Source organism: Siphateles boraxobius, unplaced genomic scaffold, assembly GCF_051911475.1.
Source record: "Siphateles boraxobius isolate OS27281-9 unplaced genomic scaffold, OSU_SipBor_1 25, whole genome shotgun sequence".
Classification (NCBI taxonomy): Eukaryota; Metazoa; Chordata; class Actinopteri; order Cypriniformes; family Leuciscidae; genus Siphateles; species Siphateles boraxobius.
In genome coordinates, this window is record NW_027508866.1 from 1,548,418 (window position 1) to 1,563,471 (window position 15,054).

Below are 15,054 nucleotides of genomic sequence, written 5' to 3' on the forward strand. Positions count from 1 at the left end.
ACACTAATATTGATTTATCATTATAGATCAAATTATTTGATATTTGATTACTTGTATAGATCAGCTGTGGTGGCTGTGTGTTCTCTTCATCTTCATCATCATCATCATCATCTGTTTTATACTGCGTAAAAGGATCTTCAGGTGAGTCCAGACTGATCTTATAACGTCATACTTCAGTCTTTACATCCAACACTAGTTTACAAGAGCTCAGGCCATCGTGAATAACATTTAGATTCATTTTATCAGATTATTTTATGATTCTTTCACGTTTAGTTGAACAGCTTTCAAGACTATGAATTTATAAATATTTTTTTATAGATTTTGGTGTAAGAAACCAAGAGGTGATTATGATTTGACCTCTGTAGCAGTCAATGACGTCTCAGATTGAATTATTAAATCAAGGGGAAATCTCAAGTTTAAAATCTCTCTGAATAAGCCGAACATAATAGTATGTATAATAAGTGTCAGTCTGTTGTCAGATGTTTTCAGAGGGAAGCGCGGCCCACCTGTCAAACTGATGATGAAACAGACAACAGGTGAGTGAATCAAACTGAGAGAAAGAGTTATTTCACTTCCTCACTGTGGCGAGGGGGGCGTGGTTTTGCGAAGTCTGTAGCGAGAGACGAGTCAGCGAGCTGTGCGGTGAGTAAGTGGCTCAAGTGCAGATGATGAACACCTGTGTCTGATTGCAGTGATTGCCGTGGAGACCGCATATAAGCTGCCGGGAATGAGAGAGGAGGGAGAGAGGCCTGGGACTCGCACGCGACTGCAACAGAGCACACTGGCAAACGGACTGGGTTGTTTCAAATAGAAAAGAGTGTTTTGGACATTGCTGTAGTGTTTCACTACGGTGAAGGCGCACGAGCGCACCTTTTTGTTTACTTTATTTTTGTTGCTAAATAAAGTTCGAGTCCCAATTCCGCCGACCCTGTCTTCTTCTTCCTACACCCACGCTGAGTTTCATTACAGTCACATGATCATCTCAGAGATGAGACAGCTGGTGATGACGTAACATACAGCTGATGAAGATTAATCTCAGCTGAATCTGAATCTGTTTCACGCAGGGATCTGAAGGTTGGATCTGATGATCCTTATTCACCGCAGGAATCTGAAACGGTTCATTGTGTGCAAATGATGATCACATATGATGCTTTGAATCAACATCATGGCTAGTTTTTAATATCTACTCGCCTTGTTTGTCCTTCAAAATAAAGCATAAAGTGTATTTCCAGACCCTTCACCGTCTCTGTTCCTCTGTGGTGAATTGAGCTGTCGACCTCCAGACGACCTGCTGAGACTCTCATAACTTTAGAGAAGCCGCTGAAGACACCTTTTTACTAACACACAACCTCAAATCAAGGCACTTTACTAAAAAAACATTCCCTTCTCTGTCGGGGTGTAACGGTAAAGCAGCTTTTTTTACTCACGATGACAATCATCTTTGCGTTTTGTTTCATCTGGGAAGAAACAACGTATCGGCTTTCAAATTCCAAGCCCCATTTGTCCCTAAGTTGAATACAATGAATGTGTTTTTGACACTCGTTAATGTGTGTGATAGACGAACCGATCATCTCTTCTTCTTTACTACTAGTTACAGCGGTAAATAAACATCAATGAAACAGTGAATAAAACAGCTGGAGAACAAAACTTTACCTCAGTAAAGCTGTTCAGTGTCCATAAACTCCAGAGAGGAGCATTTTGATTAATATTACATATATTTCTAAGTAAGATGTCTTCATTATTTAATGAATGTTTGATTGTTTAAATGTTTATATTTCAACAATGAATTGGAGTAGATAGTCATATATCATTAGAAGATTGAATTAAAAACTGCTGTAAATGTGCAGTTTAAACTCAGTTTTATGGCCTGTATAGTTCTAGAAAGCGTCTGGAATGGAGATCAGGATTGAATGGTAAACTCAGCTTGAATCGGTGAGCGCCAGCAGATCTGCCTTCTGCAAACAACCTCAAGATCATGTTTTCTGTAGAAGACAAAACATTATGATAGAATAAATCTCAGTACAAGCTGGAACTGAAAACTACTAATGTGAACATGAGTACAGTTCATTTTCTAAATGCTGCAATTATACTTTTATTAACCTGAGAGGATATCTATCTTAATTGTATGATTCTTACTTTTGTTTGGGTAGATTTCTATGTTCTCTGTCTTGTCTGGAAGAGTTACATCAGTATCTGACTTGTGATTTAAAGATGGGTAATCTTTTCAAAAAGGTATATTATTTTCCCGCTCCCTGGCATGTAATATATTATTGCCATTCTATTATATTCATTCAACACAAGGGTGTAACACACAGTGCTAGCCCACTGCTGCTCTGATGAACGTTTATAACTATTTCTACACAGTCGAGATCTCTTGGAACTTAGACAGATGTTTAGACATAAATAAACATCTTTATATTCTGAGAAGTCCTATGCCACTGAAATCTAATGCTTACACTGATTCCTTGATTAATCGTTGTATAACACATTTACAGAAAGACAAAATCAGGGTACATGTTTCATATGGCATTCTTTAGTTGGATATGTAGCGCCCCCTAGCTGTCTATCTTTAAACTATTTAGATATTTATTATATCACTTTATTTCAAAATGTACCTCCCACTTCAGCCCTGTACAAAGCATGATGGGAAGTGAAAGTCCTGTAGGACTGGGTTACTAGATTGAAACATATTTCAAAATTAAAACATCAAGTGAAGTCAAAGAGTGACCATTTCAAGTCAGTTTAACATGAACCAATTACCAATTACATTTGAACTAGAAAAATGAAATTTTTAAATAAAGTGAACAGCATACATTATTATATTTATTGTATAAATAAATTCCACCATTTTCATTCCAACCAAAAACGCCCATGGGGTAGTTCATGTCAAACAGAAACAGAAACAACCCAGCGTTACGACCCAGCAGGTTTAACCCAACAACTGGAAAATTAAAACTACCCAAAGGTGTTTAAAATGAAATGTGATAAAATAATCCCAACAGACTCGACCCATCATTCTGGGTTAAAAAACAACCCAGATTTTTAGAGTGTTGTTTTTATTAAGACTTTAAATAATTAATTTAATTTAATTTAAAACATTTTTTATTTTTAAAAGATTTATTTTAAACTTTTAAGATTATACTTTGAAATAAATGTAGCACTAGCAAAACATTCACACTGTCTCATCCTGATCACTGAACACTCCACATCCCTCTGACTCACAGACTGTCAAACGCTGGTGTGAGAGAGAAACATTCAGGATCTTTTGCATTACAACTTTAAACTTATTGCATTTTTGTAAACCCATTCATATGTTGTATGGACAATGATGTGTTAGGAGCTACTTCTTCAACTCTCTGAAAATGTAAGATTATTTTTTTTATCTAAAGATCAAAGGCGACACAGGTCTTCAGGGGTCAAGGTCATCACTAGGGCACGACTTGGGTGGGCCAAAGGGTGTGGCAAAAGGTCAAGAGGTCACCATCAATCATAGACACAAATTGACACATGGTGGGGCATAATCACGATTTACATATTTTTTTATTAAAATAAATGTTTTTTAAATTTCAATTTTTTTGGGTTTTCTGCCCTTTTTAATTATTTCATTTATAAATTCATTTAAACAAAAAACGAGTAATAAAGTGGGACTTACGGATTTACGATTACTCCAGGGCTGGGCTTAACAGAAGCATTGTAAGACACTTGAAAATCTTGGTAGAACTACGAGTGCTCTGGAGTAATCGTAAATCCCCACGTGCATCGTAAGAAGACAGATTTATGAGGTCACCTGCAGGACAACCGGTAGATTACACTTTCATCTAGATTTAACAGATTACACTGCTACGTGAGTATAATACTGTATAAGGTTTTGATGGTCCTTTATTGTACACTTTATTCTACTTGTTTTTTGTTTAAATTAATTTATAAACGAAATGGAACAAAATTGTAATACACATCTAAATTAAATGAATGAACAAAAATAAATCTTAAAAGAAGTAATGTGGGAAATATGCTTCAAAGACTGGGCAAAATAGGGATAAAAATCGGGCAAAAAATCTGTCAATGACTTGCTGACGTGCACGAAAACCAGCCATGTATTGGGCATTTCTTTGGCCATCATGTGGTCCCTTGCCATCTATGTTCTCCTCCACCTCTTCATCTTCCTCCCTGCTAAGTATGGGCACTTTCATCTGCACTGCAATGTTGTGCAGCATAGCTTTTACTATTATTACTGCACGGAACTTTTGTGGAGCAAACATAAGACCACCCCTGGACTGGTGAATTGCCCGAAAGCGCATCTTCCACCTCCCTATTGTAACATTGCAACACGGTGTGCCTCGTTTAAATTTGTCTGCCTGTTATTCATAGGATTAGCCACAGACGTGAAGAGATATGGCCTCAGTGGGTAACCACTGTCCCCAAGCAGCCTCCACTGTCCCTGTGAGTTTTGTGCCTCCTGACCCACAGATGAATTGGTGAACATGGAGTCGTGTGTGCTTCCGGGCCACCTTGCCACAATGTCTGTGATCAAACTCTTATGGTCACAGATCACCTGGCAGTTGATAGCTGCATAGCCTTTGCGGCATTTATATATATACATGGCCATCCACAGATGATGTAAGGATCGGGATCAAGGTACCCTCAATCACTCCAATGACCTGTGGGATGTGATGATGTGTTGTATTTCTGTGATGTCCTGTCTTGATGCTGGTCATTTAATGTGTCACATGTATCACAGATGTTACTGTAGGCTATTTGTTGAATTGTGACAACGCTGCGCATTTGAACGTACATTCGAACATACCCCCATCATTTGCCAAAGGACCGATTAATCTTTATGTAGAACATCGTATATTTATTTACATGGCCATAAACACCAGACGGGATAAACAATGTTAATAAACTAAACATAAACCTAACGCAATAATACTTTTCAATGCTTACATACACACAACTTTATAAAAATAAAAAATAAATTTAATGTACATTTGACACATCTTTTCATGTCGTGAAAGTATTTAACCACAGCTACACTTTGACAAAATTACAGCCAACAGTTCACATTCCGAGAAGTTTTTGCGGTGAATATGACCTTACGATTCTTCACATCATATGCATAGACAACAAGACATTCTAACAATAATACTAATTGTTTTGAATCCTTTACTGACATGAAAATTGAATACAGAACACGGTGTTACTCACCTGTCAATTAAAACACATGCAAGATCCGCCTCTTTCTAGTTCGAGTTTTTCACGAAGTTCTCTCCATTTAGGAAATGCCACACCGACGTTGATCCTGGTTTTATTTCTCTTCTTGTCCCAAATTCTTCTTAGGTCGTTTGGTTGACCCGTTCGTTGACGTTTGCGTTTATGAGACTTGTCTTTGTCGACAGAACCAGCTGCAATTGCTAAAGAATAATTGTGTTCCATTCCATAACAAATGCGCAAAACAAGCTGACCTTTGTTTCTTGATAGACGCTAACGCACAACTACAACTTCCGCATTTGTCCAGGACTCCACGCAGTACGAGCGGAAACCGAGGGTAACGCGGATATGACGCAATTGACTGGCGACTCCCAGCTCACCCCTGCTCACACGCCCCGTTTCCTTGGTTAAAATCTCAATTTTCTCGCGATTTAAACATTGTTTGAAACATTTGGAATATTGTAAGTTATCACCTTAACTAAATATATAACACTTGCCTTGTGATTTTAGGATATTTTAATGCAAAAATCTTAGGTATTGTACCTTTAAGTTGTCCTCTCTTCTTTTTGTTTTTTTCAGAGTATTTGTGAACAAGTCTGACCTGGCTATCACAGACAAACAAGCAATGAAAAAATGGAATAACCTCAAGGAAAAATAAAAGGTAACCCACCATTTAATCTCTTTTTCAGTAATGTAGTGGGACGAATTTAAGCTAGATTTAGCAAGATAATATGCAATTCTTTTTACAAGTGGAGTACAAGTATTATAGGGCAAGGACATACGTTATCAAACACTTTTAGGAAATTGTAAACTAAATGACATATCCCAACTTTATTTTTTTCTGTGTGAAAAAATTAATATTATATGTTTGGCATCAGTATTTTAACTTCCATCATTATTGCAAGATATCTTAAAATAACTGTTAACTTAAAATAACTTGACATGAAAGGAATTGATACAGGATAGCATTGCAACAAACATTTGTGAAGCCATTCAAACTGTGGAAACTGATTGGGACTACAAATATGTTCAATAACAGTTTTCATCGTTTTCATTTACATTCTTTTTTAGGAACTTAGGGATCCTCCAACAGGGAAAGGGGTGGAGGCAGGTGGGGTGACTGCTGCTACCTGGCAGTGGTACAGTCAGATGGATGCTGCACTCCAGGGGCAGCACTCAATAAGTTCGCCCCTGGTAGTGTCAGCAAATCTGACTGCCACTACAGGTGGCGTTGTCACCTCTCCGTCCTCTGCCCCTCCCAAAGAATGGGCCAACCCGCCGCCAAGGAAGAGGGCCAGGGTCAGTGAGGCACTCCTGGATTTTATGAAGGAGCAGGCAGAGAGGGAAGAGGAGAGAGAGCAGGAGGCAGTGGCGAGGGGAGAGGCGAGGGAAAGAGCAGCTTCTGACAGGGCAGAGAGATACTTGACTCTCTTTGAGAGACTTGTAAATAAATTGTAAATACCCTGTATTATTTGTAATATTCTTGGTTTACGATTGTTGTATCGGATTTTCTTCTATAAATATTTTTGATATTGAGTTTCAGTCTGGATGGTCGATAAGTAAACAATTTGTAGTACACCAAGTAGTAATATGCAGGAAAGACATATTTTGCCTTAAGCTGAGAAAGCAAATCTTACAACGGCAGTCAGAATCATGCCTTCTTTTTGACATTATTTGTAGACAGCCATTAAATTTGGCATGTTTCTTTTCAACTAAAATAGTTGGTGATTAATAGATATTTTTTCCTGATGTCATTGCCATTCTGCTAGGTGTGCTTAAAAAAACAGTCAATGACCATATACACAGTATTTTTTAATTATTCATCAACTAAACAATTTTACAGTCTAACTAATATAATGATACAAATAAATATATTAATATTTTCAAGGTAACATTTTCCTTTACATTTCGTTTTCATTTATTAACTATTTATTTGACAGGGCACAGTGCACACTTAAAATAATTGCAACAGAGTTAGCTAGCAGCTAATTTGCATCTATTGTCCCTTGGCATTCACTCAGGTGTATCCCCTCAATCGTAATCATGCTCCCTCAGACATGCAGGCAGCTCTCCAGGGGCAGACACCTGTGCAGCAAGTCTGGCACGGAGATTATTTCCTGAGAACTCCCTATCCTCATCATCAGGAACGTTCCCCCGATCTTCACCCTCATTGTGAAGTTCCTCCTCCTCCAGGATATCATCTGTCGAGAGACAGAGGTTGTACATTTACATTTACATTTAGTCATTTAGCAGATGCTAAATGCGTCTGCTGGTTGTGGAGGATGCAGCATGCTGCAATAACTTTAGGGGCAAGTAGAGGCCGAATCTCCAAAGCCCTCAGGAAGATGGCTCGCCAGCGGGTTTTTAGCATTTCGAAGGTACACTCAATGAAGTTCCTGGCCTTGGCATGGTGCTTGTTGAAGCGTGCTTCAACTTGGCCTGATGATTAAAACACAGGTAATGTAAAAATATATGTAGTGTTTCAAATGCAAAGTAACGAATCCAATAAAAAATTTCTCTGTGTATTCTTACCCGCTACAGGCTGGCGGTACGGCGCCATGAGGGTGAGAGGATGCTGCAGACATGGGTACCCCCTTTCTCCAAGAAGAAAGAAGCTAGCTAGTGGATATAGGGACTCCTTGTACATTGGAGATCTCCGGAGGATAAGGGCATCATGGACTTTCCCGGTGTTGCCAATGTACATATCCAGAAATTTCCCTTTGCCATCACACACACCCTGGAGAACCACTGAAGGGAAGAGCTTGCGGTTTAAGTAACACTTCTTTTGTGGTTCAGCAGATGGAAGTACTCTGACGTGGCACCCATCTATTGTTCCAGCCGCACAGCGGAATGCCTCATGGCCAGCCAAGCGAGCAAAGCCTGCCCCGACCTCCTCCATCTCTTCTGGCTTGGGAAATGAATCACCTTGTGAACAATGGCCATCATGTCATCCACCATACTGTGGACTATTCTGCCAACTGCGAAGATGTCTGCTGTCACTCTGTATGAGGTGCCACATGCAAGCGAGTAGAGACAGACAGCCACCTCGATTTCGTGGCTCCATCCATGTGGCTTTTGCCGAGGCAACATCTGGACCAGCAGGTTGAGGGTTTCTCTGGAGAGCCTAAAGGCTGGTTTTAGGTCAGCTTCAGAGAAAAACACTCCTGATCCTGTGTTTAAAAAGGAAATACACACACACATTATATATATATATATTAGGGGTGTCGCAATATACCGGTGTTGACGATAATCGTGATATTCAAAGCATGAAATATCGACATTGTGTTAATTTAGAGTGTGGCGATATACCGGTATTGGCTATAACCACGATGTTTAAAATGAATAGGACTGTTATGATAACATGACACGTAAATACTCCAGCTCGAGTACCTGGTTGACGTCTCAGCTGTATTGCACCCGCTGACACCTATCAAAGAAGACGCAGCCCGGGCTACTCTGAGGAGAATGTCGTCTGAGCGAGAGAGTGAAACACTCTGTCCACACACAAAAAAAGTAAGCTCGTCTGAATGGGAGTTCTTCGGCTCAAAAGAAAACAGCACTTTAAAGGGGGTCGCGCTGTACACTGGACGAGAAGCGCAGGGCCACGTCTCTGTTCATTCAGTTAATGAATGCTCTGAGGTAAAGTGTTCAGCTCACAGACTCAGCAACTATTGTATTTAATTGTACAATCATAACATAGTAGGCCTACAGACATTATCTTAATTGCATAATCTCCTTAAACATAAGAATACTGCTGGCCATAAACCGAGAAAGTGTGCGTCCGGTGTGCGATACCTCGAGTTATCCTACACGCGCCGCGGCGCTGCAGAATGTGTAGCCACCAACCTTTTTACCCATCTCCGTGTCCATCACCCTGCGGATTACGCATTTTTACAGAGAATGCATTGCAAACATTTTATTTGTCATGGAATGGGAAACGTGACATTAACCTGTTAACAGGGGGTTTCTGTGTTCATACATTTAATAAATGGTGATTATTAAGAACCATCTTATTTTTGTATTTGCACTTGATTTTTTTGTTTGTACCCTTATTTTTGTTGGGTAAAAAAGAAAAACTATATAAACAAAGTAAAAATTAATTTGACTGATAACTACCCCCCTTCCCCCCTTCATCATATATATATATATATATATATATATATATATATATATATATATATATATATATATATATATATATATATATTTAATTACTTATCAATTAACATTCTAAAAGTATTTTTTATTACTATCATTTTGGTATTGGAGCAAGGAGTGGGAAGCAAGGAAAGACCAACTCAATGGTAAGTAAAAAAAAGGCTGTTCCAATCCTTGGTTATATGTATTTCATCAAATTATGTAGGCTATAGATGTACTAATAAACTTTACTTGATTTATTTTGCAATGCTTCCCTGAGTTGTTTTATCTGCAAATGTAAGTGTGAACCTTTTTTGAAACAGGTCTAAGGTAGTGCAGAGCGTACTGTAATTTAAGGCACGTCCACACTAAGCCAGAGCTTTCCCTATCCAATCTTTTTTTTCCTCGTTCTAAAAAAAAATTCCGTCAACACGGCGCCGTCTCAAGAAATATCTGCGTACAGACGAAACCGACTGAAACCGATGTAGTATACATGCCAGACCAGTATGAGGCGCTGTATTTCTAACACAGATACACTAAAAACAGAGAAGAAGACTTGCGCATAAACCTTGCGCGCTGTATACAATAATATTAGGAACAGTAGCTTCTTTTTTTTCTTTCTTTTTAACCAAGAACTTTATTGAACAATATGAAAAACCATAAATGGCCTGCTACAAAATAGGAATGAGTCACGATAACTTCGATTAGTTAGCAGACGCATAAAGCTTGCCACAAAGAACCGGCAAATAGCCTAATCATTATGAAGGTGTCAAATATAGCAAGGAGACATTTTAACTATTTATCAATAAACTAGTGTTTTCTGTGACGATGCTGACTCGCCACCTTCGCAATAGGTGAAGGTGCTTGTAGAGATAAATGCACTTCATACGGTTTATAAGAGAGTTGTCTGTTTCTTTTCGTTTTGAATTGTTTTGTTTAAAAGTAGACATTTCAAGCTTAGATATATTTCTGAGTGTCTGTTCATTTATGAGACAAGTTCCAGTTCACGTGGGATGAAAGTTATATCGCGTCGGCGCCTCCGTGTCCTGATGGCTATTGTTTGCTATATTTGCTTCTTATTTATTAAATCCAGGAAATTGGTTGATGAAACATTGATTAAAATTAAGATACAATTTATACAAAACGAAATTCACTTTAAAGAAAGGCTTTATATAAAACAAAACTTAATGAAATGGTCAAAATGATGTGTCTCGATATTGCGCATCTTATGATTAGCCTACTCACGCTGTTCACTTTTCATATAATAAACATTTATGAAATGGAAAAAATAACATATTATTTAAACATAAATATGAAACTAACTTTTCTTTAATGGCTACAACATCTAGGCCTACAGTACAGAGAAATTTTATGTCGGAGCGAACGTCGTGTTACCGGTGAGCATGAGGGGGCAGAGGTGCGTTTTTTGAACAATAATCAAATAATTCCCATCGATCGTCGAATATTATTTTTGCTTGAAATGCCCATCCCTACAAAATACGAAATGTCTTAATCAGACAAAATACAAGCATCATAGCATAAGAAAGAAATATAAACAAATAAAGAAGTAAAGAAATAAAATAAAAATACATTAAATTAGGCCTAAATAATAAATAAATAAATAAAAGAGGCTCAGTAGCTTCTGAAGCATGAACTCAAGCAAGTAGTCGCAGTTGTTGTTGCTGTAAGCCTACTTATTTGGCACGACTGACTAGTCGACACGTGGGGTGATGACATCATCGTTTCACAAAATATACAGATTGGCCGTACACACGAAGACGCAAGGGTGTCGTTTTCAGATTTATCCACCCTGGGACCCTGTTTCAAAAAATAGCGGTTTCAGTCTCCCAAAACGCCGGATCCGTCTGGATGAAACGCCGATCCGATAAAAAATGTGTACGTATACAGCTAAACGTGTCTCCGTGTGGACAGGGCCTTAAGCTACTCAAACAAGCTATTGCTATTCTATTTACCTTATCCCAATTTATTGGATAAGGAAACTATAAACTAGTAATTTTTCCTATTCATCCAGGGTTCTCCCCTAGGATTTACCTTAACATTTCAATCTACTTGATCACATTGTTTGCCACTATTTTTTAAGTTAAGTGCTGATTTAAGTCAACTTTATAAGATAATGTACTTAATGAGAGACAAACGCTAAAATAGCATATTACTGTTCCATCTTCCTCCTCCTCATCCTGGTTCTCCTCATTTGTAGACGCCTTCTCAGCTCAGCAGCTTCATCTTCATCTTCTTGTTAAAGTATACCCATGGTGACTGCTAACATTGCCCGGTCCATCTTTGACCTAACAGTTATTTAACCTTAAGTATTTGATCTTCTCCAAACAATAGACTACTTGAACGACAAACAATAGCCTTCCCTTTACCGGCATTTTTTCCCCGCCGTTGGCTAGTAATGTACACAAACAAACAACAGAAGCAGAATGAAAGGAGACAGGCGTTGCTTTATTGTTATGAATATACATTACATTGTAGTGTACAGTTGTAGAGTAATCCCTTGAGCTGAGGTTTACAGGCTTAGGCGATAAAGCCTGGCTGTTATCGTCAATAATTCTCGTTATGTTCGGGTACTGCAGACGGTGTCTGTGTGGGGGTATTATTGCACAATACTAGCAAGAACACATCGTCTCAAACTGTCAGCAGCGTTCTGTGTGCTCGTCACCTTGTGAGTTCATTCTAGCAAGAGCATTCTCCCCAAAAACACAAGTCCGATCTTTGCATTCTTGGTTTTGAGAAACACCCATCTTTCTCTGACAATCAATTGAAGAACACGCTGTAGTGCAGCCATGATTTCCTCTGCAAGTCTAGTGAGGTGTAAACTCTATACTAATCCTAGCTTAATTGAAGGAACCATGTGAAGGTTATCAGGCTGTGATAATGTTCACATATTTCACAGCCTATCATCAATTTCAGTAATCACATTAGGCCCTACCTTGAAGAAAGTGAAGGTGTGGCATGCTTAGAAATTTTATAGATTACATCTTCCTTTAATCTATCCTCTGTTCATAATTATGAACAGTTGTGCTTCTTACAAATATGTACACATAGAAAAGTACTGGTAAAACAGTCTTTTTTGTCTGTACCGGTAGAAATGAATTGCTAGATGAAGTACAAACTGTAGTTATATTTGTGCTATCTGTCACGCTAAATATATAGACTTTATGTATTAATAATATTGAAACTTAAATGCTTATGTCTGAAAAAAATTATCAAAAGCCATTTACTTCAGAAACACTTGGAAGATGGCATAATTCCTGTCTGGTGTTCTCCTTGTCCGCCAAACCCACTGTAAAGGTTGAGCCGCAGAGTAACAGGGCCAAATCAATATAAAATTCTAAAGTCCATTGAGGATTGTGCAGTGGCATGACTGATGCAAGTGGCTCAGATAGTCCTCCTCTAAAGAAAATCATGAGGCACAAAGAATCCAATGGAGTTACATTTGACAGTTCAATAAAGTCTCTCACGTAATCCTCAATGGGCCGGTCTCCCTGACGGAGCCACATCATTTGTGCTATTGGATTCATCGTTGGTCGGTCGTTCTGTAACAAGGGAGCAGGAATGAAACGGAGAGCGAATCCAAATGCAAGCAAATAGTATAAGATACATCGTTATCTGGAAACCCGGCCCAGGGGTGCGTTTCCCGTACAACGACATAACTCGCTGCTGAAGTTGAAGAAATCAACTAGCTAGTCACGATTGTTTCCCGAAACCATATTGTCGCAAAGTGGTCGTTCAAACACGTTGGTTTATGACGTCACACTCGTGGTGGAGTTATAATTTATTTTAATAAAACTGTTTGAGATCGAATTAATGATAGATGTTTTGATATAAATTACAGATATGGCATCTGAGGAATATTTCAAAATTTTCTCTGTTATTTCCAGATTCAATTATAGGCTTGTTCTCACATAGCAGAGCACGTTCGCACATGCGCAGTCTTCAAAAACGGTGCTTTAAATCTCTTGACAAACTCAAAGACGTAAATGACATTTGTATGTATTCTAAATAAAATACACATGTACTGAATGTCAGCTTGCTTATTTTGCTCAAGATACGGATTTATTGTCCACATGTTATGCAATCTAGAAACTCTGCTTCTAACCACAGCTCGAGATTTGTCTGGTTTCGGTTAACATCGACTCGTTGAACTGCTGATAACGACGGAACTTGGGACCATAGTTGGCTGACGATGCTTTCGGGAAACACAGCCCTGAGAATTTATGAGGTCACCTGCAGGACAACCGGCAGATTACACCTTTATTTAAGTGCAATGTGATAAGGTTTTGATTGTACTTTATTGTACAATTTTCCCCTCGTTTTTTTTGTTTAAATTGATTTATAAATGAAACAATTAAAAAGGGCAGGCAAGAAACAAACAAAAAAAGTGAATCTAATAATCTAAATTAAATAAATGATCTTTGTGGATGTAATGTGGGAAATATGCTTCGAAGACTGGAGAAAACAAAATCTGTCAATGACTTGTTGACGTGCACAAAAACCAGCCATGTATTGCACATTTCTTTTTCTTTTCTTCTTTTTTTCAGCCAGTTTGTCAGGGCCTCCACCTGTAGGTAGGTGCTCTATATAAACTTGTCTTGATTGCTAATCACGATTCCATATAAGGTGACATTTCAGTACTAAAAAACAGACAGCGACTCTTAAAGGGATAGTTCACCCCAAAATGAAAATTCTGTCAGTAATTACTCCTCTCATGTTGTTCCAACCCCGTAAGACTTTTGTTCATCTTCGGAACACAAATTAAGATATTTTTTATTAAATCAGAGAGCTGGGTCACTCCTCCATTTCGAAGATCCAAGACCGAAACCACCTTTGATTGGTTGTGAGTGGCTTTTCCCCACTCCCACTGGGTTTGGCTTTAAGAAGCTTGGAGTAGAAGTCTTCACAGAGCACCCGGGACCCGACCTCGGAGAAAGACCGGCCATGATCAGAGTCAGTCAGCACTGCTTGTGTGTTTTTTTGTAACTTGCAACTTTAGGATAAGAGAAGTGTGAGCCAGAAAATAAGGTTTAAAAAAACACAAATTGCGCTAAAAAGCTCTTGAGGTTTCTCCAGGCAGCTAACAGGAATGTGCAGTCTCAAACGCGTCATGTTTCTATGACAACCAGAGCTTTGCACTTCTCCAAACACTTTTATACTACTCTCCCATTTTTATAATACTATGAATGAACCGTCTTGTTTAATCTTAAAGTTTTGGTGGTCAGACTCAGCGCATAGAGCACAGAGATGATAGCAAATAAATAATGCTAACGTCAGCGGCCATGGCACTGAACGAGCAATCGTTATTATAGTTCAAAAGGGCAAACAGTTATTATGCGAGTTAACTCGAGTCGAAATTCAAATCTGCTAAGTCGCATTTCTCTCTCTCTCTCTCTCTCTCTCTCTCTCTCTCTCTCTCTCTCTCACACACACACACACAAAATCTACTCTATTGCTATTTGGGCAGCTACCTGGTAATGCCATTGCAGAATCTATTTCTGACCAACTCTTCTCCTTGTCCAGTCTATTGTGGTATGTTTTACACGAAACGTTGTACAAATATTTGTGCTGTTGCCACAACTCAACAAGCTGATCCTCCATCTCTGCTGTCCACATCAATTTCACCTTGTGCTGCTGTGCCATGACTGCGTTTGTTATACTTCCATCTTCCATCATCTCGCTTTCTGATTG

The 15,054-nt window shown here is 38.6% G+C and overlaps 1 protein-coding gene across 2 annotated transcripts in view; it reads left to right on the forward strand.

Annotated features, from left to right (window-relative positions):
- LOC143749644 (uncharacterized) overlaps positions 1-1,474 on the forward strand; it is a 55,855-nt gene extending 54,381 nt beyond the window's left edge. For both annotated transcript variants that reach the window (XM_077242069.1, XM_077242070.1), the window contains 3 exons: positions 60-141; positions 480-536; positions 1,065-1,474. In XM_077242069.1, coding sequence (XP_077098184.1) covers positions 60-141; positions 480-536; positions 1,065-1,173 — 248 coding nt within the window. In that variant the 3' untranslated portion in view covers positions 1,174-1,474. The remainder of the gene's footprint in view (positions 1-59; positions 142-479; positions 537-1,064) is intronic.
- The last annotated feature ends 13,580 nt before the right edge of the window (positions 1,475-15,054 follow it).